At 46.0% G+C, this 22,188-nt stretch overlaps 4 protein-coding genes across 4 annotated transcripts; 1 reads left to right on the forward strand and 3 right to left on the reverse strand.

The window, feature by feature from the left end:
* The first annotated feature begins 5,175 nt into the window (after positions 1-5,175).
* On the forward strand, positions 5,176-13,818 carry mylk5 (myosin, light chain kinase 5). The gene is made up of 17 exons (XM_067233049.1): positions 5,176-5,562; positions 7,618-7,767; positions 7,857-8,009; positions 8,308-8,481; positions 8,694-8,729; positions 9,940-10,067; positions 10,185-10,338; positions 10,440-10,751; positions 10,875-10,974; positions 11,396-11,599; positions 11,754-11,971; positions 12,068-12,191; positions 12,341-12,493; positions 12,611-12,734; positions 12,849-12,936; positions 13,034-13,174; positions 13,527-13,818. The coding sequence occupies exons 1-17, from the start codon at positions 5,418-5,420 to the stop codon at positions 13,736-13,738; spliced, it is 2,616 nt and encodes an 871-aa protein (XP_067089150.1). The 5' UTR covers positions 5,176-5,417; the 3' UTR covers positions 13,739-13,818.
* LOC136940763 (complement C1q-like protein 2) lies at positions 13,796-15,090 on the reverse strand. Its single transcript, XM_067233050.1, has 3 exons — positions 14,838-15,090; positions 14,582-14,716; positions 13,796-14,434 (listed from the first exon to the last, which is right to left on the reverse strand). Exons 1-3 carry the CDS (start codon positions 15,049-15,051, stop codon positions 14,148-14,150), a joined length of 636 nt encoding a protein of 211 aa, XP_067089151.1. The 5' UTR covers positions 15,052-15,090; the 3' UTR covers positions 13,796-14,147.
* Positions 15,091-16,284: 1,194 nt separating this feature from the next.
* Positions 16,285-17,497, reverse strand: LOC136940764 (complement C1q-like protein 3). The gene is made up of 3 exons (XM_067233052.1): positions 17,262-17,497; positions 17,004-17,138; positions 16,285-16,924 (listed from the first exon to the last, which is right to left on the reverse strand). Exons 1-3 carry the CDS (start codon positions 17,473-17,475, stop codon positions 16,644-16,646), a joined length of 630 nt encoding a protein of 209 aa, XP_067089153.1. The 5' UTR covers positions 17,476-17,497; the 3' UTR covers positions 16,285-16,643.
* Positions 17,498-19,387: 1,890 nt separating this feature from the next.
* Positions 19,388-22,168, reverse strand: si:ch73-141c7.1 (coenzyme Q-binding protein COQ10 homolog, mitochondrial). Its single transcript, XM_067232970.1, has 5 exons — positions 21,969-22,168; positions 21,246-21,398; positions 20,916-21,108; positions 20,326-20,427; positions 19,388-19,694 (listed from the first exon to the last, which is right to left on the reverse strand). The coding sequence occupies exons 1-5, from the start codon at positions 22,067-22,069 to the stop codon at positions 19,536-19,538; spliced, it is 708 nt and encodes a 235-aa protein (XP_067089071.1). The 5' UTR covers positions 22,070-22,168; the 3' UTR covers positions 19,388-19,535.
* Positions 22,169-22,188: the final 20 nt, after the last annotated feature.

Here is a 22,188-nt window from a genome sequence, read left to right on the forward strand (position 1 = left end):
ACTGACCAATGAAAGTTCACCCTCAAAAAAGGAATACCCCGCATTTCTTGGATTATAAAAACCCAAGATAAACAATCACACTTTGCTTGTTCGTAGGAATTAAACTGAAGTGAACGCGTCATTTCTAAACTATTCCTCTCAACCTGCAAATTCACTGAGCGCCCGGAACTTTGGCAAAAGATTCCGTTGTTTTATTTTCGTTGGACGATAACGAAACCATTCACTCTACCCTTCTTCAAGCCGACCAAAGTAACTGCGATTTGCTATATTTCTTACTTGTGAACATTGGCATATTGTGGTTGAATTTGTTATGTTTGATTCTAGTTGCAAATGACTTAACCTAGCTCTCGTTAGGACTATCCTACCATCTCATAGACTGTCCAGTTATCTCTTGCTCTTGAGGCCTATCTCTCTCTCTCTCTCTCTCTCTCTCTCTCTCTCTCTCTCTCTCTCTCTCTCTCTCTCTCCCCCCCCCCCCCCCCTTTTCCCTCTCCACGTGCTTTCCATCGTGTATCCCGCTTCCATAATGGTATAGAACCTACTGTACTGTTTAGCCAAACTAATCCATAACTTATCTGGTATTTGTTCATTATAGTACATTTCCTTAAATAAATCATTGTTTATAATACTTGCGTTATCCCTCACGTTATCTGATCTGCTCTACTTTCATAGAATTCACTACTTAAGATTAGACTGATTATTACGAAGGCTATTATTTCAATATTATTCAATAAGGTTTCCTCTATCCCTTTAACAATAAGAGGTGGTGCCCCCAAGAACTACATACTTTATCATAAATTAAGTATTGCTAATCTTAAACGAGCAAACCCTACACCGCTACACACTCTAAAGGAAATATGACATAGCAAGTGGCCTTGACAGTGCATAGAAATGCAGCCACCATGCAGGCGGCCCCCAGGGCCACCACTTTCCTTATCAGGTACTCTTTGATGACCAGCACACATCCCTAGGGGACAGGGACAACATGAGCTCCAGCACAGTGGCACCAACACTTCACAGAGGCATCTGTCTTCTGTCTATGCCCTGTGTCTCATGAACTGCTAATGTCTGCCTTTCATGGGCCACAGAGTCTGCGGTCAGCCCTGGAACCAGCTGATAAACATCAGGGGAGTGTAGTTCTGCAGTAAATCAAACACTTGTTGAACTTTAACCTTTGTCTAGTAAATTCAGCAGGTATTTTTTCCTAAACTCTAGTTTAAAAGGCCCCTATAGGCAGGACAACTGTATAGACACTTTACTTTATGAGTATTTGTGAAATATGGACAAGATATACTACAGTAAAGTGGTCTAATCTTCCAACTATTGTTCATCCAGAAGGCTTGACTCTGGACAGAATAGTAAGACAATGAAGAATGTATTGTGGGGTCAGGGAAAAGTTATTTTCCTCTCAGTTTCCCCTCATCTCCTGATTGTGATGATGTCCAGATGTCTTCTTATGTTTGCATGCAGGGCTTTATTTCCAGTCTCTCATGACAAGACAGATCAAGACCCCCCACGTCTTGGTCAGGCTTGGTCTGAGTCTCTGAGGACTCTCGCCTCAGAGCCAAGACCGCTCCTCCCGATAGCCCTCTCCAGCTGGGCTTGCTCACACTTCCGGGATTCGCTCACGGACAACAGCGGTTTCTGGAGCAGGGTTCAAAAGTTTGGGGGACAGTAGGCCTACCAAGCTAGACAGATAAGGATCAGTCCTGGTCCACCTACTCCTGTTTGAAACGGCCTCTGTGTAATGTTTACCTGTGAGCATGCACAAACACACGCACAAAGGCACACACTGACTGAGGGGACATTAGCTTTCTCCGGTCTGGCTTTCATTTAGAAGATGATTAAGTCGCAGTGTATCAGTGAACTCTTTGGAAAATGGTTCTGTGTGCGTGCATGTAAAGCTATGTCTACTCGTTACTATTAGAAATCTGCATTACTGCAAACTACATGATTGGCCCGAGGGGCCTGTTGTTCTTCGAAACCAGATGTTCAGAATAGAGCTGTTTTTTTTCTTTCTTTTACTCTTTTTTTTTTACACTGGAAGGGTGCTTTCGCACTATGTCAAGTGCGCCCCCTAGTGTAGGTCTGCAGGAGCTTGAATGCCCATGCTGTCCAAAGACTTTTCCTGTAGGTGGAGCCAGTGTTTGCTCTCTGCAAAGTATGCTTCACGTTCAACACATCACAGTAACGTCCTCTAAAGTAAAGTTGTTTTCATTAAGAAGTCCGACAATTAATACGGAATCAAATTTGTTCTAGTTTTGTGTCTTGGGTGTTAATCGCCTTGTAAGTTGGTAACAATAAGCCGTCTTGAGCCCTTCTTCAAACAGTTCCTGTCATTGTGGCATATTTAATAAATCACATAATTCGGTAGTCATGGTTATGCATGCACTATGCAGCTAGTACCTAGAATCTGAAGCAGTTTAGTGGGGTATGCCCAAGAGGAAGGAGCTTGTGTTGATTTGTTTCTCACCAATCAGGCAGTGATCTGAGAAGAAGCCAAACCATTGTTTTTGGCTTCCTATGTTTAGCTGCTCCATTTCCTGACCGGTAATTTTTCCCATTTGATGTTCTAGTTTCAAGTGGTGGCCCTTTTCAAGCCCAAGGCATGATGTCCGGCAGTCACCTCTTGTGTTAGTTTCATTTCGTTTTCTCAGTTCTTAATATACCATTCTGTCACCCTTTCCAAATGAGATCTTCTCCTTTACCAGCATTTCCAACAGAGTGACTAATGGGGCAGTTCTTTCCCAGCTGTGTGTATCTCGATCCCCATCTAGGTCATGTCGAGACTGAGAAGACACGAAGAAACAACATAAAAGATAACATTCTTTAAACCAGACACTTTATCAGCGTGACCATGGACAGTTAGACTACTACCTAGCCGGTTGGCTGTGATTCAAGCTATGGAGACCATGTGCAGCACAGGGTACAGGTCAGTGAGTCGGCCTATTTCTCTCCTTTGTCTGGTGATAGTGGCCTCGGCTCTGCATGGCTCGCCTCGGCTCCACCCCTCGAGTACGCGGAGGCTCCCAGGGTGAATGGAGCTTTATCATCCTGCCTCCCTCTCAGACAGACAGGTCAGACAGATCCCCCCCCCGCCTCCCTCCCTATGTTCAGACGGGACAGTACTGGCTGTCCCATAGTCCCTAGCCTCTTATACTCATGGCCCAGACTAGGCAGTCTGCGTAGGCCTTTGTCGGTCACGAAATCACAGCCACGGCGTCATAGCTTTATACTCTCTTTCTTTCTCTTTCTTGGTGCTTTGCCGTTTGAAATTCCACATTCGGAATTGTATAAGTGTATTGCCCAGTAAAGCATGTTAGATCACAATCTTTTTCTGGTCTACTCTGGGTGTGTACATGTTCAGACAGCTCCAGGTCATCCCCCTCTCTGTCGGTGTGGAGGAGGCATGACGGTCTGGCATCTCTCCTCTCTATATCCCTCGTACTATTTCCCTGTAAAAAATAACAAAGAGGTTTTTCTCTCCTTACCTCTGGCTCGTTTGCGTGGTGAGCAATAGCGCCTGTTAGTTTTTTTCTGTCTCTCCTGCCTTTGAAGTGAAAATCCTGTCAGTCCTTCAGGGTTCTATTCTGCCTGTGCCAATCTCCAGGACTGCTGATTCCCAGGGATGCTAAGCAAGGCAAGGGAAGTTTATTTGTATAGCACATTTCAACAACAAGGCAATTAAAAGTGCTTTACTACGCTAGGCCAGTGAGAAACAAGGATCAGGATACATCAGAGGAACAGGGATCAGGATAATATGGCAGTTAACAGACTGTAGTCCACCAACGGAACTGCTCTACAATGTGTGTTAACAACCCAAACTCTTGTGCAACTTTTATTGTGCTGGGTCAGAGTGTAATGTGTCAGGAATGTATTTACAACACAACATTCATGACAACACAATCGATCGCTAAAAAGCTGTCTCTCTGTCGGTGCAGCGTGGCATTAAATCTGTTTGCTTTTGGAATGCTTATCCCTTGTCCAACAGATACCAAAACAAGTCTTCGGAGACCTTGAACATTCTATTCTGTGTGATCAGTGATGTGGAATTTAGGAAGGCAGGGAAAGGGGGGTTGTGGAAGCGAAGTGGAGTGAGATTGATTTAATGATTAACAGTTTCTAAGTGGAACAGTATTCAATGTTAGTGACAGTGAAATTCGGAACAATTGTGTGTGGAAGGGATGCTAGATAATAGGGTAGTCATGTGTGGAGGAGATGCAGGATGATTGGTTACTGTACATGTATGACATGTCCCAAAGGAATGAGACCCTGATTAGGGAAGATTGTTCAAGGAACACAAGCATAGGAAAAACCAGACTGAGGTCCACAAGACACTGAGGATGCCACTGAAGGTTTTCACAAATAGTTCCATATTTCAACGTAAAGAAAAAGTTACAAAAATGACATAAATCACAAAGCAATTAGTACATCAAAGGCACAACATTCAAACCAAGTGCATTACTCATACTCAATCTAAACCAGCCAGGCGTGAGACTATGAGACTAAATGAAAACACAAATGACATCACTGTAGTAGTTAGCACAAGCTAATTCATACTTGTTTTCTTTCATACAGGTGATACCTGTTAGCAGTGAGCGCTACACACTCCTAGTGTGACACCGGTCACCTGAGAGAAGCGTTTCAAGGGAGCTCCTGGTTACCGTAGCAGCAGTTTGTTGGCGTGCCCTCGTTGCCCTGGACACTGGTGTGCAGGGATTTGCCATAGCTTTCTCTTGTCCTCACTTCACCGTGGGTTTCATGTGTATGTCGTTTTCGACATACACATGAAACCTTAAGTGCCTCAAGTTATTTCACACATATCCAAGGCTCAGTCAACATATTGACAAGAAGACTGTCCAGCAGTACCACTGTTCAGTGAGAGCAGGTAAAACAAACACGGTAAATACGACCTTTGGCTGTGTAGATAGAAAGGTCCCAGTTTCTCTCTGTCCCTTTCTGTGTGTCTATCTGTCTCTCTCAGGGCAGGGCAGGGCTGGCTGATTGATAAGTGTGTGTGTGTGTGTGTGTGTGCTGTTAGGGGATAGGATCTAAGTGAAAGGGAGAGATTGGGAGACTCTGGAGGTGGAGTTAGATAAGGGACAGAATGCGTTTGAGCGAGAAAGAGAGAGGGAGACAGATAGACTGACAGGTGGGCATGCAGACAGAAAAGCTTGTGTAGGCAGCTAGAAGAGGTTTAGGGGACAGATAATCCAGCTACAGTATGACTTGGCAGTGAGTTCCAGAGAAGGGGGAGTGAGAGAGCGCGTGAGAGAGCGCGTAAGAGTGCGAGAGAGAGAAAGAAAGCGAAGCGTGAAAGTGACAGAGACAAGAGAGGAGAGGAAGTCTGATAAGCAACCGAGGAAATGACTGTTTAAGTTATTTTATTGTTTTTGCAGTCGTGAATACCCTTCGCCATGAGCAACGACAGTGAAAAGACACGCTATATATCGACCTTTAGGATATACCTCAAACCCCCCACTGCCTCCCCAGCACAAGGAAATGTCCTGGCTACCAGAAGCACTGTTTCTAAGAAGGGGACAGGGAAACTCTCAAGCTCAGGTAAGGCTGAGTGTGTGTGTGTGTGTGTGTGTTTATTTGTGGTGACCATGTGTGTGTATGTGTGTGTGAGTGGAAAAATATATTTTAGGTGATGATGCTTGTTCAGCTCAACAGTGTTATTGACAAACCACACACCGTGACAGTGTATTTGCTTTCAATACAAAACGGTGTATGAATGCTAGTGTTAATTATCCTGTTAACTGAAGGGGGTTTAATAATGAAGTTGAGCTGATGATTTCCAGGTCTGATTGTTTCTATCTTTGGTATTGGAACAAGGAACAGGGAAATTCAACAATTGATTTTTTTTACGTATTAATCATGACAGGCAATTCTTGAATGTTCAGATATCAATTATCTTAGTTTTTTTCAATGCATGTTTCTTAAGATTTTATTCCTGGTTCCTTGTTCCCGAGGAGGAAGTTCTGTAAAAGTGTAAAAGATGAGGAAGACAAGGAGGGCGGTGTGAGAATCCAATCCTGTTTGTTTGTGTGCAGACGAGCAGAGTAGTTTGGGGGAGACTAAATGAAAAACCATAAAAGCCAGTTCCTCTGTCTTTCCTCTGTTGTAGCATGCTTTTACCATAGAGAATAGTGTGAAACCACACAACAACACCCTGGCACCAAACATGTGAAAACACCAAATGATTAAATACTGTTAAGAATGTCAATGAAGAAATCTACATTTGTTTGAACCTACAGTTAGCTTTGGATTCATCATCCAAGCTTGATTACCACGCGTGGTTAAGTAAAATAAACAAGCATTTCACTACCCATTGCTGTTTTTCTTGTAGAAACTATGGTTGCAAGCATTGAGGGAATTATAGGCTGGCAGAAAATGCTTCAGGGGAAAATTGTCCACTGAGTTGTTGCCTTATGCTGACCATGTCTTCTGCCCCTGTTTCATCATCTGCCAATAAAGGGTTAACGTTTTTACAGTACAGGGGATTCTTCCCGAGGTCACACATATGGAGCAGATAGACCTGAGATAGCTCTGGGAACAGAGGCCCCTGCTCCGGCCCCTCCCTCCCCTCCCTCCTCCGGACCCCTCAGCAGGCTGCTCCTAACAGGGCCAGTGCTTCTTCTGTGGTCCTGAACACAGCCCAGCTCTGTGTGTAACTTACTGAACTGTTTCACCTTTCTGGTATGAACATGTATTTCCTTGAAGTTTTCCTTGTATTACCAGAAATGGGAGGCTGCGTGGGAGGCTCTGGTTGTTGTGGGCCATGGAACCATGCCATGCCTTAAATTCCAACAGTGAAGGAGCAGTCAGGATTATACTGTGGAGCCCAGTGGAGAAGTACGAATGTCAGAATGGGAGTTTATTATCTAGATATTATTCAACTGAACAGGTCTAGTTGTTGTTGTGTCCATGTTTACCTGAGAGCTCTGCACGTGCTGTTGAAGGGTGTGTGTGGCAGAGACCGTGGAGGACCAGGCCTGTCAGACACAGCACTCTACACACACTAACTGCTGTGCCACTTGAGCTCAGAGTAGAGACAGAAATGGAGGATTGAGTCGTGGAGTCATTAAGGAAATAGGGCCCAACAGAGTGTGTTGTTGTCTTCTCTTAGCGGTTAAAGAAAGCCCAGAGGCTCTGTTGAGTAGGCTACTGTTGATCTGGGTTGTTAAAAGTGCACCAAGTCTACAGTGTGTGTGGTTATAATGTAGAATATATGGAATAACAGGTTCTTATAAAAGCCCTCGAGGGACATGACCTGACGTTACTTTCAGATGTGTTTCACTGTGCTGTTTGTCTAACCTGACTCCTTCTTGAAACTGATTGGAAAACTGCATACAGAAAAAAAGAATACTTGGCAGGTGATTGGATGAACCATATGTCTATCATTGTCTCTCAGGGGCTAATTTGAACCTTTCCCGTAGCTGCCAGTAGTTTGTCTGATAGGACACCGATTGGTCCGAACCACTGTGGTTCGAACACAAACAAATAACTTGGAGCTTGATGAATGCTGTCATGCCCACTTCCTCAAACTCTTTTCCTACAATGTCTCTTTACCTGACCCCTGACCCCTGACCCCTGACCTTTACCCTCCTCCAGGGTCTGGCTGCCCCTCCCGCCTTAGAACTCTGGATCCACCCGTCTTCACAGAGCCATTAGAGGACTGCTCAGTGGACGAAGGGGGTGACATCATTCTGCGTGGTCATGTTATAGGAAGTCCGCCCATAAATGTGTCCTGGCTACACAATGGTAAGCTGAAGCCAGTTGCTTTGTAGTACAAGACATTTCTGGGCGAGAGAGTGTGTTTGATGTGTGTGTGTGTGTGCTCTTGTGGGCAGGTGAGGTGGTATGTTTCGGGGAGACCGTCTTTGATGGCTGTGTGGCCAAACTGGTGGTGAGGGATTGCCTCCCAGAGGACGCTGGTGCCTATACCTGCCTAGCAGAGAACCCTGCAGGCAAGACGTCGAGCAGTGCAGCTGTGTGTGTAAAAGGTGAGATGACACTCACATACAACCGCAGATTTAGTCTGAGTGTACTGGTCCCAGAGAAGACCTAAACTGATCACACTGAATGCTACATTTCATAGTATTGAAAAATGAGTTTCAAAAGATGGATAGCTTAGCATAAACAGTGAAAACTTCCTCTCTGTCCTCCCCACCGAAAGCTGACATGAACTTAACAGGAAGTTGTCGTTTTCACGTCTAGTTTCACAAAGTATTTACCACAGAAAGTTTCGGTCTTACAGTGGCCTGCCCCCTCTTTTTCATGCTGTCTCCTAATGCGAACCAGACCTCGAGACCATCTGTGAAGTGTGGAACCACTCTTCCCAGCTCCCCCCTCCGCCCTCCAGGAATATTACTAAGAACGGGGACTCAAAACCACCCATGTCACCTGATGATGCCACCCGGGTGTTCAGCCCCTCCACAAGCTCTCCCACCCAGAGCCCAGGGGTACCTCACAAAGGTAATATACTTATATTATATTCAGACTGTGAAGGAGCTGTTTGAACAGGCAACTTTGTCACCTTGTAAGGGAAGCTATGGTACTCTGCCTCAGCTCGGCCCACTGATCTCTGATAGCCACAGTCAAAGCTTAGCCCCTCCCCCTCACACCAAAAGGAGACACCCATGCAATTAACCTGCCAGCCTGCTAACCTGTGTCCAAACATTTCACAGAAGTCGTTCCAAAGAAGAGAGCCAACTCAGCGACAGGTAGGACACAGATTCACTTCTCCCCTCTCCTCTCTCCCTCCCTGCACCTGCCACAACCGCAGTCTCACAGAGCTTCCGTTTTCATCCCTGTTAGAAGTCAAAGTGCTGTTTTCCAGTTCTGCATTGTCTTCTGACTTGTATCTGTCTTACCACAGTACTGTCTCTAGGTGCCCTGCAGCTATATGCTATTGCCTTGCCTTTGTACTATCAATATAATTGTTGCCTTTGTACCTTAGCATTGTGTGGCAGCTCACTTACTGACTTTGTCCAAGGCCAGGACCAATTGTGCACTAAAGTGGGTGTTACCAGCTAAACAGGTTACAGGTTGAATAGCTCACATAAGTTATTTCAAAGAAAACAGGTACGTTTTAAAATATCTGTTGTTATTTCTCTTAAGCTACTTTTTTTGCTTGAGTTGGTTGAATGGAAATATCATGATTACTAAGGAGAAAGACGGTATCAAGCTATAGTTGTTTGCGTGAAGTGGGAAATGAATTGAATTGGTTGGAATGTAATGTGCACTAAAATAGATTGATGGCATGCGGCATCTGATCAAAGATTATGATGTCACAGCTCTCCTTCTTCAAAGAGGAGTCCTTTGTGAGACCAATGTAAAGTGCACTCTTATCTTGCCAAGTCAAATGCACCCTTCTGTATCCATTTGAATATGGACCTGTGCCTCTGACTTGTGCTCATAAACGGGGTTATCTAATTCTGTAATGGAATTTGATAGTTAAGAGAATGTGACTTGTCTAGTTTGTGTGTGTGTGTGTGTGTGTGTGTGTTTGCATGTTTCTTTGTGTTGAAAAATGGAAATGTTGGGTAAGCTGATATTTGTTGACCATCTATGAAACTGCATGTCAAAGGATCTCTTTATACTCGCACTAGTCCATATGTGTTTGGTAACTTACAGTTTATCAGATGGTGTGCAGCTGGAGCATGGAATGAGCGGCATCGTGTTGTGTAGGCGTTCGTAGGGGAAAGTTTAAACAGTTGAATCCTCTTGCTGTACTGTAGTTCATTTGTGTTTTGTAAAGAAATCCTGCTTGTATTTACAGTTAATACACTAGCCCCATGAACGGTGATAAGGGTTGTCTAACAGGAGAGAGGAGAAAATATACGCACACACGTCTTTCCCTGCAAACGCAGGCACCTACACAACTTTAAACCACGTCAGAACGCTGAGGTGTGTCCTGCATTCACCCCCCAGTTCCTGCAGTGCAGTTCGAAGACCCTCCAAACCAGGTGGAGGCGCGGGTTGGAGAAAGCGTCCGTGTGACGTGTGTGTTCAGCTGCAGTTCTCCTGCAGTGTCCTGCTGGATCAGAAACAAAGACCAGGTAAACACACAGGCCCCGTCCCCAACCAGATGTCTGTAAGAGTACCTCTACACAGTCCTCTTGTCATACACCTTCTTATATTCTTCTGAGTGCTCCTCTCTCTCTTACTCACGCCAGGTGGTGAATGGAACTGACCTGTGGGTGGAGGGCAGTGATCAGAGCACCACGCTAGTGATAGCCCAGGCTCAGCCAGATTACGCAGGACGCTATACTGTTGTGGTCAAGGACCGCAGAAGCTCTGCACAGCACACCGTCACTATCTCTGTCGTTGGTGAGAACCTCAGCCTTTCTCTCCTCACTGCTCTCTGTCAACTGCTGTCATACAGACGTATTAAACTATGAAGTGTGTGTGTTTGTTGCTCTGCCCTCCAGACCGGCCGCAGCCCCCATCCTCCAGCCCAGTGGTCTCCCTCCTCTCCGCCAGCAGTCTGGTTCTGTCCTGGTCTGGGCCCTGCTACGACGGAGGCAGCGCTGTCCTGGGCTACGTGGTGGAAGTGAGGACAAGTGGCCCGACAGAGCCTGGGGATTGGAGTGAGCTAACAGCCCAGTGCAAGAGCACCTCATACAGGGTACGCTCCGGCCTGCAGCCCCAGAAGGAGTACTGCTTCCGTGTGAGAGCCTATAACGGGGTAGGAGTGAGCGAGCCCAGCCAGGAGTCTAAGGAGGTCAAAATGGAGCAGAAAAGTGAGCCAAAAGATTCATTATGATCTCTGATGTTCTGTAGGAGTCAGCCTACATGCACTTGTGTGGTATATTACAGAAAATGTTAGAAGTCAGACGTGTACAGCTCGCGTGTGCTGTTTTCAGCTGAACAGGAGGGAGAGCCTACTGTGACCTATCAGGACGTCACCATTGACTCCACCCACAAAGTCAGCGAACACTACACCGTAATGGAGAAACTGGGCGTGTGAGTACAGAACGACATGATCTGACACGCACACACAAATGTATATGTACCCCCTTGTTTATTTTTTACAGTTGTCCAAGCTTGTATAACATGTAGGGACAGAAACCACCTCGTATCTGCTCAGCAGTTACCTGTTTCTCCGCTGAGATGCCAGGGCAGGGGCTGCAGTGTTCAGATTCAAACAATAAAGAGCTTCAGTCCTTCCTTTGGTTCAGGCCAGTGACCAGGATTACCCTCCTGTTTAACCACGATTCCTCTCTTGAATGTCGAACAGTCATCAATACTGTGTATCTGGAGATGTCTAACAAAATATGCATCAACTCTCTAACGGCTAAAGGACAACATCTTTGTAATGTGTTTTGGGAGGGTTGCATGCTGTTATTGACCTGTTCTCTTGCTGACCTCTTCCTTCCTCCTTCAGGGGAAAGTTTGGCCAGGTGTTCAAGCTGAGCCACAAGGAGACGGGTCGAGTGTACGCCGGGAAGTTCTACAAGGGCCGGAGGGCCAAGGAAAGGGAGGCAGCACGCAAAGAGATCGAGCTGATGAACTACCTGCATCACCCCAAACTGGTCCAGTGCCTGGGAGCCTACGACAACAAGCCAGAGATGGTCATGGTCATGGAATTGTGGGTATTGGCTCCACCATACAGACACCGTGACATTTGTTTATTACTGCACGAGCTTAGGAAAGAGCACCTCGTGTCATGTGATGCAATCTAACATGAGGCTTTAGAGAAGTTAAAAGGCATCAAGGCTGTCGTCGTGGATGTGTGTCTGCAGTATTGCGGGCGGCGAACTGTTTGAGCGGATCGTGGATGACAACTTTGAGCACACAGAGGCGGCCAGTGTTCTCTACATGCAGCAGATCTGCGAGGGGATCGGCTACATGCACACACAGGATATCGTCCACCTGGACCTCAAACCTGAGAACATCGTGTGTGTGAACCACAACTGCACACTCATCAAGATCATAGACTTTGGTCTGGCCAGCAAACTGGGTGGGTGTTGGAAAGGATTGTAAATGCAGGAAGTCCACCCTGGATGAATCTTTGAGCATGTTATTGTGTGTGTGTGTGTGTGTGTGTGTGTGGCAGATCCCACCACTCCTCTGAAGGTGATGCATGGGACTCCAGAGTTTGTGGCACCAGAGGTGATCAGCTATGAGACAGTCGGCTTGGCCACGGACATGTGGAGCATCGGGGTCATCTGCTACATATTGTGAGGACTGAAGCTCACTCTCACAGTGTGAAACAGTGCTCTGTACAGGAGAGAACTGTGAACTCTCACACCACCTAGTGGATGTACATTGCTATTGCTGCTAATGAATGTGCATGGCTGATGGTGTGTGTGTGGTTGTGTTTTTTCAGACTGAGTGGTGAGTCTCCATTCCAAGGCAACAGTGATGCAGAGACTCTGGCCCTGGTGACAGCTGCACAGTGGGAGTTTGACGAGGAGAGCTTCGAGGATATCACCGACCAGGCCAAAAACTTCATCAGTTCCCTGCTGAATAAAGACTCCAGGTCATTCTTCACCACTCAGTATGAAACCCTGGGAAACTGGACTTCTCTCTGTGACTGAGCATCGCCTTCACCCCCACTCCTAACCCTCTCTGTCCCGCCCCGTCCCCTGGCCTTTAGACGGAGGATGTCCTGTGAGGAAGCCCTGGCCCACTCCTGGATGGCTGCCTCAGCAGATCCCAGCACCACCAAGAGCCTGTCCAAGGAGAAGATGAAGAGGTTCCTGGCCAGGCAGAAGTGGAAGGTAGCAGGACTGGAGGATCATGCTAGGATCCTCACCTGAGACACTCTGCTGTGGGACGTTTAGTGGATGACTCTTGACACTGACCCAGGCGTGTATTTTGTCTTTGACTTGCAGAAGGCAGGGAAAGCCCTGCTGGCTCTAAAGAGGATGGCTCTGCGGTCTAAAGGAGAGGTACCTGGCTCTCCCTCTAGCCCAGCGGAAGGTAAGGCCCTCCCGATAAACTTTCCCTCTCCCTCTCAGTAGTACAACTCACATGACTGATCGTGCTACCCGCTTCTCTCCCTGTCCTCCTTTCCCAGAGTCGCCCATGAGCCCAGAGGCTGAGCAGGCCCTGCAATCCCTAGATGTGAAGCTACAGGGGCCTCCACAGTTCTCCCAGCCCCTGAAGGACCAGACAACAGCAACAGGCTCCACCGCCCGCCTCTCCTGCCACCTCACAGGTACTTACATTTACATTTAGTCATTTAGCAGACGCTCTTATCCAGCGCGACTTACAGTAAGTACAGGGACATTCCCCCCGAGGCAAGTAGGGTGAAGTGCCTTGCCCAAGGACACCACGTCATTGGCCTGGCGTGGAATCGAACCGGCAACCTTCCAATTACTAGCCCGATTCCCTAACCGCTCAGCCACCTGACTCCCTTCAGGCACACACAGGGACTGACGGATCGCAGGTCGGTTCTCCGGTCTCCGGGACGACTGAATGTCTTATCTATGAATGCGTCTTGTTCTCACGCACACTCTCTCTCTCTCTGTGTGTCTCTCTCTCTCTCCTGTCCCCCCCTCCCCTCCCAGGGTACCCTGACCCTGCAGTGGTGTGGCTGAGGGGTGAGGAGCCGTTAGAGGAGTCGTCCCGTCTGAAAATAGAGTACGAGGAGGATGGCCATGGTGACTGTACATTAGTCCTCCTCCAGGTGGTGCCAGAAGATTCTGACATCTACACCTGTAGAGCCACCAATGACCAGGGGGAGGCGCTCTGCTCAGCCAAACTCATAGTGAAAGAGTAGTGTGGTGGGAACTGTGAATGTGTTTTAAAACCATGCGATGGAATAACTTTCTAAACATTCCTTCAAAAAGTGTCTTTATTGTTCTGTTACACATTTCTGCTCTGGCACAAACAAATGGGATTAACAATCCCACAAATTATTTGCATGGCATTTATTAAAAAGGTTAATAGTGGTGTACATTTTGATTTTGTTACCGGCATATAATGTTGTTCAACTGGAAATAAATGACCATCTGTTTCTGCCAAACATCTGTGTTATTTGGGGATTATGGAGATGGTGATGTTAAGAATGACTAAAATTCAGTTGGACCACAGTAGGTTTAACATCACTGTGTTGTTAGCTGCACACATTACTAACCTGATGTGTACTAAAGTCATTCATTCAGTTTAGCTATTTTTCAGTGTTTGCTTTACATGTTAAAGAGCAGGAAGCCACTAAAGGTGTTGTAGTTCATACCATCATCATAGATGAGTCTGTTGGCAGCCAGATTGATGTAAACATTGTCCCCCACTACCAGAGGAATGACTGCTGCGTTGCTGCCAATGTCATTGGCATCAGTCCCTGAGGTGTCCCACACAGATGCCAACCTCTGGTCATTTTTCATCAAGGACACCACAGAATTAGGTGTGGCCCTCAGGTTGTTCATCATGGAAAACCGGAAGTAGTACATCCCCTTCACACTGGCTGTGAAGATCCCTGCAAACATAACAGAGGTGTCACACTTGCACTTAAACACGTATACACTCGTGATTCACATGTGTGAATCTAGAACATAACAGAGATGTCACACTTGCACTTAAACACGTATACACTCGTGTGTGAATCTAGAACGTAACAAAGCACCTGTGGCAGGGTTGTAGCTGTTGCCCATGTTTGAGTAGACATTCTTGTACTTCAGAGGTGTGTCAACATTGAAGGGTCCAGTGTCACCACTGCCTGATTCCCTGAGTGTGGCTGAGAAAGCAACCTGAGGCTTGCCTGTCGAACACAGGAGGGAAGAAGAGCATCTCAATGATTTTGTTCTGTCTCGAAACATCACAACCGAAGCTCAGTCTAGGATTTGTCATTCTTCATAAAAGAGAAGTGGTAACTGTCTCACCCGAAGTAGCTTTCTTCAGCTCCTCCAACTCTCTCTCCGTGGTCTGTAGCCTGGTCTCCATCAGCCCCATCTTCTCTGTCACGGTGGCCAGTTTCTCAACCGTAGCTGCCAAGTCTTTTATCAGATTGCAGTTGTCAGGATAGTTAGGGTGTCCCATCTGAGCCTGGGTCAAACCACAGCTAAGTGCCAGCAGCAGGAATGTTATCCCCTTCATTCTGTAACTTGTGTCTTCTGAAACAGCCTGTAGTCTGGTTTAGTGTTCAGCCCCTGCAGAGCCTCCCTTTATCAACAAAGCACACTTCCTATATTGTGCAATGTGGGATTATCCGAAATGTCGGGGGGGGCAAACCTGTATTGATTCTGGGCAGGGCTATGAAACTCATGTGAAGGGACATGCAGGCAGAATTCATTTGACAAAGCTGATCGCTTCAAGTTGAGGAGGGTATGTGAGCTGGGTTTATTCCAGGTGAACTATTCTTCAGATCAACACGTCTTTTGGTCTCACTTCAGTCACGTACCCTGGCAGTAATACTGTCAGTACTGTGCACCTGGGATTATTTACTTAATAAATGCAACATTTTTATGTCACTTAGGATAAAAGCTTGTTTTAGCTAGTCACAAAGGGAAAATGACCGTATATGGCAACTTTCTACAAACAGTACCAGTCATTGTGATGTATAATAGGGTCTGTGTGGCAATATGTAATGTTACCTTTAGCATCAGTGTGGACACTGCATTACAGCTAAAGGGCTTAGGGTTAACAGAGGGGAGTGGACCATGTGCCCTCTGTTTGCTAGAATCGTCAGTTTCAATTTACAGTGGCAGAATATAATATATGATAATGATAACATAATTCAAAAAGGTGAGCCAAAATAATTCATTATGATCTCTGATGTTCTGTAGGAGTCCGCCTACATGCACTTGTGTGGTATATTACAGAACATTTTAGAAGTCAGACTTGTACAGCTTGTGTGTGCTGTTTCCAGCTGAACAGGAGGAAGAGCCTATGAATGCATCTTCATGTTCTCTCTCTCTCTCTCTCTCTCTCTCTCTCTCTCTCTCTCTCTCTCTCTCTCTCTCTCTCTCTCTCTCTCTCTCTCTCTCTCTCTCTCTCTCTCTCTCTCTCTCTCTCTCTCTCTCTCACGCTCTCCCTCTCCTGTCCCCCCCTCCCCTCCCAGGGTACCCTGACCCTGCAGTGGTGTGGCTGAGGGGTGAGGAGCCGTTAGAGGAGTCGTCCCGTCTGAAAATAGAGTACGAGGAGGATGGCCATGGCGACTGTACATTAGTCCTCCTCCAGGTGGTGCCAGAAGATTCTGACATCTACACCTGTAGAGCCACCAATGACCAGGGGGAGGCGCTCTGCTCAGCCAAACTCATAGTGAAAGAGTAGTGTGGTGGGAACTGGGAATGTGTTTTAAAACCATGCGATGGAATAACTTTCTAAACATTCCTTCAAAAAGTGTCTTTATTGTTCTGTTGCACATTTCTGCTCTGGCACAAACAAATGGGATTAACAATCCCACACATTTTTTGCATGGCATTTATTAAAAAGGTTAATAGTGGTGTACATTTTGATTTTGTTACCGGCATATAATGTTGTTCAACTGGAAATAAATGACCATCTGTTTCTGCCAAACATCTGTGTTATTTGGGGATTATGGAGATGGTGATGTTAAGAATGACTAAAATTCAGTTGGATCACAGTAGGTTTAACATCACTGTGTTGTTAGCTGCACACATTACTGACTACTAACCTGATGTGTACTAAAGTCATTCATTCAGTTTAGCTATTTTTCAGTGTTTGCTTTACATGTTAAAGAGCAGGAAGCCACTAAAGGTGTTGTAGTTCATACCATCATCATATATGAGTCTGTTGGCAGCCAGATTGATGTAAACATTGTCCCCCACCTCCAGAGGAATGACTGCTGCGTTGCTGCCAATGTCATTGGCATCGGTCCCTGAGGTGTCCCACACAGATGCCAACCTCTGGTCATTTTTCATCAAGGACACCACAGAATTAGGTGTGGCACTGTTCATCATGGAAAACCGGAAGTAGTACATCCCCTTCACACTGGCTGTGAAGATCCCTGCAAACATAACAGAGGTGTCACACTTGCACTTAAACACATATACACTCGTGTGTGAATCTAGAACGTAACAAAGCACCTGTGGCAGGGTTGTAGCTGTTGCCCATGTTTGAGTAGACATTCTTGTACTTCAGATGTGTGTCAACATTGAAGGGTCCAGTGTCACCACTGCCTGATTCCCTGAGTGTGGCTGAGAAAGCAACCTGATGCTTGCCTGACAAACACAGGATGGGGAAGAAGAGCATCTCAATGATTTTGTTCTGTCTCGAAACATCACAACCGAAGCTCAGTCTAGGATTTGTCATTCATCATAACAGAGAAGTGGTAACTGTCTCACCCGAAGTAGCTTTCTTCAGCTCCTCCAACTCTCTCTCCGTGGTCTGTAGCCTGGTCTCCATCAGCCCCATCTTCTCTGTCACGGTGGCCAGTTTCTCAACCCTAGCTGCCAAGTCTTTTATCAGATTGCCGTTGTCAGGATAGTTAGGGTGTCCCATCTGAGCCTGGGTCAAACCACAGCTAAGTGCCAGCAGCAGGAATGTTATCCCCTTCATTCTGTAACTTGTGTCTTCTGAAACAGCCTGTAGTCTGGTTTAGTGTTCAACCCCTGCAGAGCCTCCCTTTATCAACAAAGCACACTTCCTATATTGTGCAATGTGGGATTATGGGAAATGTCGGGAAGCAAACTATCCATCACGTATCTTGGCTTGGTATTAGATGTGCTTGTTGTGCAGACCATTCCTCAGCATTACAATATTTATTGAAATACTCTCAGAACTGTGAACCTGTGATTATTTACGTAATAAATGCGACAACAAGAAATATGTCACTAAGGATAAAAGCTTGTTTTGGCTAGAGTCAGACAGGGAAAAATGGATATGGAAACTTTCTACCCTAACGGTACAAGCCACTGTGATATATAATAGGGTGTGCGTGGCAAAAGCAATATTGAATGTTACCTTTAGCATCAGTGTGGACACATTGCATTGCAGCTAAAGGGCTTAGGGTCAGGTCAAATAACCAGTTGTGTGTTTCAGACATACAGTACAACACGTGCTACTTTACAGCTTCACAGACTAATGTTTCATGTGAGGTATTTCACACTGGGAATCTGCCGTTCAGGTCAGCATAAAAAATATGCTGAGAAGCTAGCCTGTGGAATAGCGATGACCACACAGAACACGTGCAGCATGGGATATGGCAGTAAGGAGTGTCGTGAGGGCGCTGCTAGGCCAGGGCAGCAGCATCTCTGTGTGATGTGCCACGTCAGAGTGTTTCTGACAGCCCAGTGGAAGCAGAAATAACTGTAAGGAAAGCACTAGGCATTCCAGTCATGTGCAGCTCAGTAGTATCCGCTGACTACGCTATTTTGACAAGTCCGGCTGAAGAGGGGACAGACCATATGGTGGCGGGTAAGAACTTGCCAGAAAGGCATTTGTAGCAAAACATTCCCACGAGGACATAATAATCCATAACTGTGTTTAGAGTGTTCGTCCTCGGTCACAAGATTGTGAAAGCATGGTTGTTCAGTTGTCTGAATGGATAGTTGAAAATGACTTAAGGGACTGAATGTTTGTTCTGGGGTGCTTTCAGCAATCCTCAATGTCTGCACTCAATGTTCCTGAAAATCTACCACAGCATAAACACACTATACGCCTTTCAGAGGGGAGTGCTTTTCCTGTATGAAAACAAATCAGGTGCCAAAAGACAGAGCTGAACTCTTTCTTGTTAATGTGTTGAAGTGCTGACGGGCCGCGGTTAAGAAGCCATCATCTGTACTCCGTTCTTTCCCAACTGATTATCAAGTCATGTGGTTTCCTCGAACTGTCCTGCTCAAACAGGACATTGCGTAATCATCCAGAGGTTAGGTTAGCACAGTATTTGTTACAGCCTGTACATGAAGCCTGTATTTTAAGGTTTGGCCAACAAGTGATTTCTGTATACATATGCAACATTCAAATGTAGGTCAATGTTAACAACTCCAGTCACAAAGAACAAGACATATATTAAACAGAAGCAAGCTAAATGAAAAAACATGAAGCAATGGGTTAACAAAAATAGGCTTTTTAATTTTCCATCATTTTGACACTAAATAAAACAATTTAGTGTAGGACAAGAAAAAGCTACCCTCTAATGTGTTTTGAACATTGCAGGGGAATCAATTGGTCACACCTCATTCCAAAACATAAGAAAAAGTCCCTTCAACGTTCTACAAAACTCATTCAGTTTTATCCCCACAAATAAAAAGGGTCTATGTACATTCAAGTGAACAAATTGTAGTTTTGTGTTAAATAAATAAATAGACATGTTGTAGTCTTGTGAACTGAAGGGAATTCATTTCCAAAAATAGAAATCCTTAAGACAATTAGAAAGAAACACAAGGAGAAGTCTCTTTCATGACACATAACCATGAGTGCGTGGGGTGTGTTCGGAAGTTGTGACGTTGGTTGGGAAAGTGCACTCGCTCAGACACACCAGATCTACAATTACACAACGGGTGATTCAGAACCAGGTGGCGCCCCATGACCTGGTGTGTTGAATGGGAACAAAGCTGCAGTCTGTCACCAGTCTTTGCGGAGACTGAGAGGGGTGGAGGGGGGGGTGTGAGGGGGTCTCACACAGACCGCCTCCTCCTAGGGATCTGGGCAGGAGGGTGACCACCGTACAGACTGGCCGCCCGCTTCTCGAAGGCATTCACCATCTGCTTGACCACCTCGTCAAAGAAAACGTTTGCAAGCTGAGAGTGCAGCAGGGATTTGAACTCAAATGACACCTGGAGGGAGGAGGAAAGATGGATGTGAGTTCGTTGGAGTGAAGACAAAAAAGCTGATCACTTTGCATCTTAAAACCAGGGCTTATCCTCTTGCATTTCTAATGAATGCCCAATTGAAGTGGATCACACCTACTTGCACCTCTGCACACCGTCCCTTCATACAACTACTAAATCATTCTACGGCTCCATTTATTCACAGGCACCAGTGGGTTGCCCTTCTAATCCCCAGCCTAGTCGCCCTGGCAACAATCTGAGACATCGAGGACACAACGTTCCCGCCAGTGGGCTTCTTAGGTAGACTATTTTAAGAGGGATCCATGACTGGGCTCATGGGTTCAGGGTTTATACATAGAACCTAAGAGGCTTTGCTGAACACTTCCCCTCCACTAATGAATCCAATATGAAAAGAACAAGATGGCATTGTGGGCATCTCACTGCCATGCTATTTGATCTTGAACTTCAGCTCTCACTCATTGTCCTTGAGCGAAGAGCCCCTGCTACGAGGCAGTGTAACATTTGTTGATATGACCAACCAACCACTAGCCCGATTCCAACGAGTTCATACTAGGATTCATTTGACATCTAGGTGTTAGAGAGGAAGAGGTTTAAAGGGATCCTTGTATTCACTTACATAGAAGTCCACCTTGCAGGAGCCTGGCTGGTCCTTGGCTGCAGGGGCAAACCGCCACAACGTCTCTAGATGGCTGAAGAGTGATCCGTCTGTGCACACGGCCTGAGGACACATGACACAACACCTTTAGCCTCCACTGCAGAGCCAGACAAAGCCTCTGGAAACCCTCGGGAGGTGGAGTACAATGTCAGCAGCAGGTCAAACAGGAGATTCGTCACCTTGGAACATTTAGTCATTTAGCAGACGCTCTTAACCAGAGCGACTTACAGTAAGTACAGGGACATTCCCCCGAGGCAGGTAGGGTGAAGTGCCTTGCCCAAGGACACAACGTCATTTGGTTGGCATAGCCGGGAATCGAACAAGAAACCTTCTGATTACTAGCCCGATTCCCTCACCGCTCAGCCACCTGACTCCCACAACAGCTGATCACTTTCCCTAATCATCATCTAGCAGATCTCATGCCTTATCATTGTCTGGCAGCTTACTTTTTTGTCACCACTATTAACCGTGCAACTCTTGTGAGGAAGTTAAAACACAGATACTTTGTCCTAAGTTCTTATGAGTGTGACAAAGTAGGGTGGGAAACTCACCCTGACTTGGTGGTTGGGGACAACTGTGACCTCTGAAGTGTAGCGCTCCACGATGGGGGGGAACCCGATCTCCAGATGAGCCCGGACATCCCCGTTCCTGTCCTTCACGACGCGAGACTTCTTACACCAGGGGACAAAGTGCTGGTATTGGTCCACACTGGCCACAACACTGTACATTTGTTCTGGGGTAAACCTGCATCAGAACCAAAAGACACAGACTGCATGTCAAGCTGATTGCTTCTCACCATGATCTTACAAAAGGGTGTTCTAGGGAAAACTGTGAGTGTGTGAGTGTGCGAGTGTGCATGCTGGTTTGGGTGAGAGACCTACCCTAGTGTCCGACACTCAGAGTAGTCCATCTTGCGTGCAGTGATAGGGGCAGCTAGGTTGATGAAGCTGCGAGAAGGTGTGGTCATGGGGCAGGCTGGGGACAGGGGCAAGGTGGCCCGCCGGGCAGCCAGGACCCCACAGGAGCCTAGGTGTCTGAGAGGACAAAGAGAAAGAGATGCTAGTTACTATCTGATTTTTGTTTGTCTTCACATGAATATCTCAATAGTGTTCTGACAAACTGCCCTACCAATTGAAAAGACTGCCTTTTAGGTGCATTATTCAAAATTAACCAACCGAGTTAGACATCAGTGTAGCCCACTGTAGGTTTACAATATCATAATGAATGATTCCTAACTAGGTTGTGCTTTATGAACATTTTTAAAGTGAAACTGGCATCTGTGGTTGAGCACGTTTTCTTCCCATGTGTAGCTACAGTATTGCTCCAGGGGATTGCCGTTCTTGTCTTGTGACTCAACATTCCACCGCACTTTTCAGCTCACTACAAACTCTTAATTCGTATCACAAATACGAATACGTGAAAATATAACTGATAGTCTATATCTAATATATATAATTATAAATATATATCTGGGTAAGCTAAAAACAAATCTTATATCGGACATTCCCAATAACTAACTAGCTAAATGTTAACCGTCCGTTTCACCAACTAATAAAATGCCGGTGTATTCTATCGTAGCTACAGTAGCTAGCTCTAACGCTTACCTGGTATTTGCTTTGTTTGTAAGTCCTCGGGCAAGTTTAGTAGAGTGCATCTCAGACATCTCAACAAGCGCCCGGAAAAGTAGTGTAGTTTTGTTTGCCATTTTATTTTATTTATTCTATTATAAAAGTTGAATGAGATGATCTTGTTCCCTCCGGTAACCGGCCAGCTTTCCCTGGTGGATTCCGATATCAACCTAGCAGTGATATGAACTGATGTGTC

Source organism: Osmerus mordax, chromosome 3 (assembly GCF_038355195.1).
Source record: "Osmerus mordax isolate fOsmMor3 chromosome 3, fOsmMor3.pri, whole genome shotgun sequence".
Lineage (NCBI taxonomy): Eukaryota > Metazoa > Chordata > Actinopteri > Osmeriformes > Osmeridae > Osmerus > Osmerus mordax.

Excerpts from the sequence above, each read along its gene's own strand:
- mylk5 (XM_067233049.1), top strand. The coding sequence starts at position 5,418 with ATGAGCAACGACAGTGAAAAGACACGCTATATATCGACCTTTAGGATA. Across the intron at positions 8,010-8,307 it reads TGCAGCTGTGTGTGTAAAAG|ACCTCGAGACCATCTGTGAA; the intron begins GTGAGATGACAC and ends AATGCGAACCAG. Across the intron at positions 11,972-12,067 it reads TGGTCTGGCCAGCAAACTGG|ATCCCACCACTCCTCTGAAG; the intron begins GTGGGTGTTGGA and ends TGTGTGTGGCAG.
- LOC136940763 (XM_067233050.1), bottom strand. The coding sequence starts at position 15,051 with ATGAAGGGGATAACATTCCTGCTGCTGGCACTTAGCTGTGGTTTGACC. Across the intron at positions 14,717-14,837 it reads GCTGAAGAAAGCTACTTCGG|GCAAGCCTCAGGTTGCTTTC; the intron begins GTGAGACAGTTA and ends TGTGTTCGACAG. Across the intron at positions 14,435-14,581 it reads CAGCTACAACCCTGCCACAG|GGATCTTCACAGCCAGTGTG; the intron begins GTGCTTTGTTAC and ends TTATGTTTGCAG.
- LOC136940764 (XM_067233052.1), bottom strand. The coding sequence starts at position 17,475 with ATGAAGGGGATAACATTCCTGCTGCTGGCACTTAGCTGTGGTTTGACC. Across the intron at positions 17,139-17,261 it reads GCTGAAGAAAGCTACTTCGG|GCAAGCATCAGGTTGCTTTC; the intron begins GTGAGACAGTTA and ends TGTGTTTGTCAG. Across the intron at positions 16,925-17,003 it reads CAGCTACAACCCTGCCACAG|GGATCTTCACAGCCAGTGTG; the intron begins GTGCTTTGTTAC and ends TTATGTTTGCAG.
- si:ch73-141c7.1 (XM_067232970.1), bottom strand. The coding sequence starts at position 22,069 with ATGGCAAACAAAACTACACTACTTTTCCGGGCGCTTGTTGAGATGTCT. Across the intron at positions 21,399-21,968 it reads ACAAACAAAGCAAATACCAG|ACACCTAGGCTCCTGTGGGG; the intron begins GTAAGCGTTAGA and ends TTGTCCTCTCAG. Across the intron at positions 19,695-20,325 it reads CCTGCAAGGTGGACTTCTAT|GTGTCATTTGAGTTCAAATC; the intron begins GTAAGTGAATAC and ends TCCTCCCTCCAG.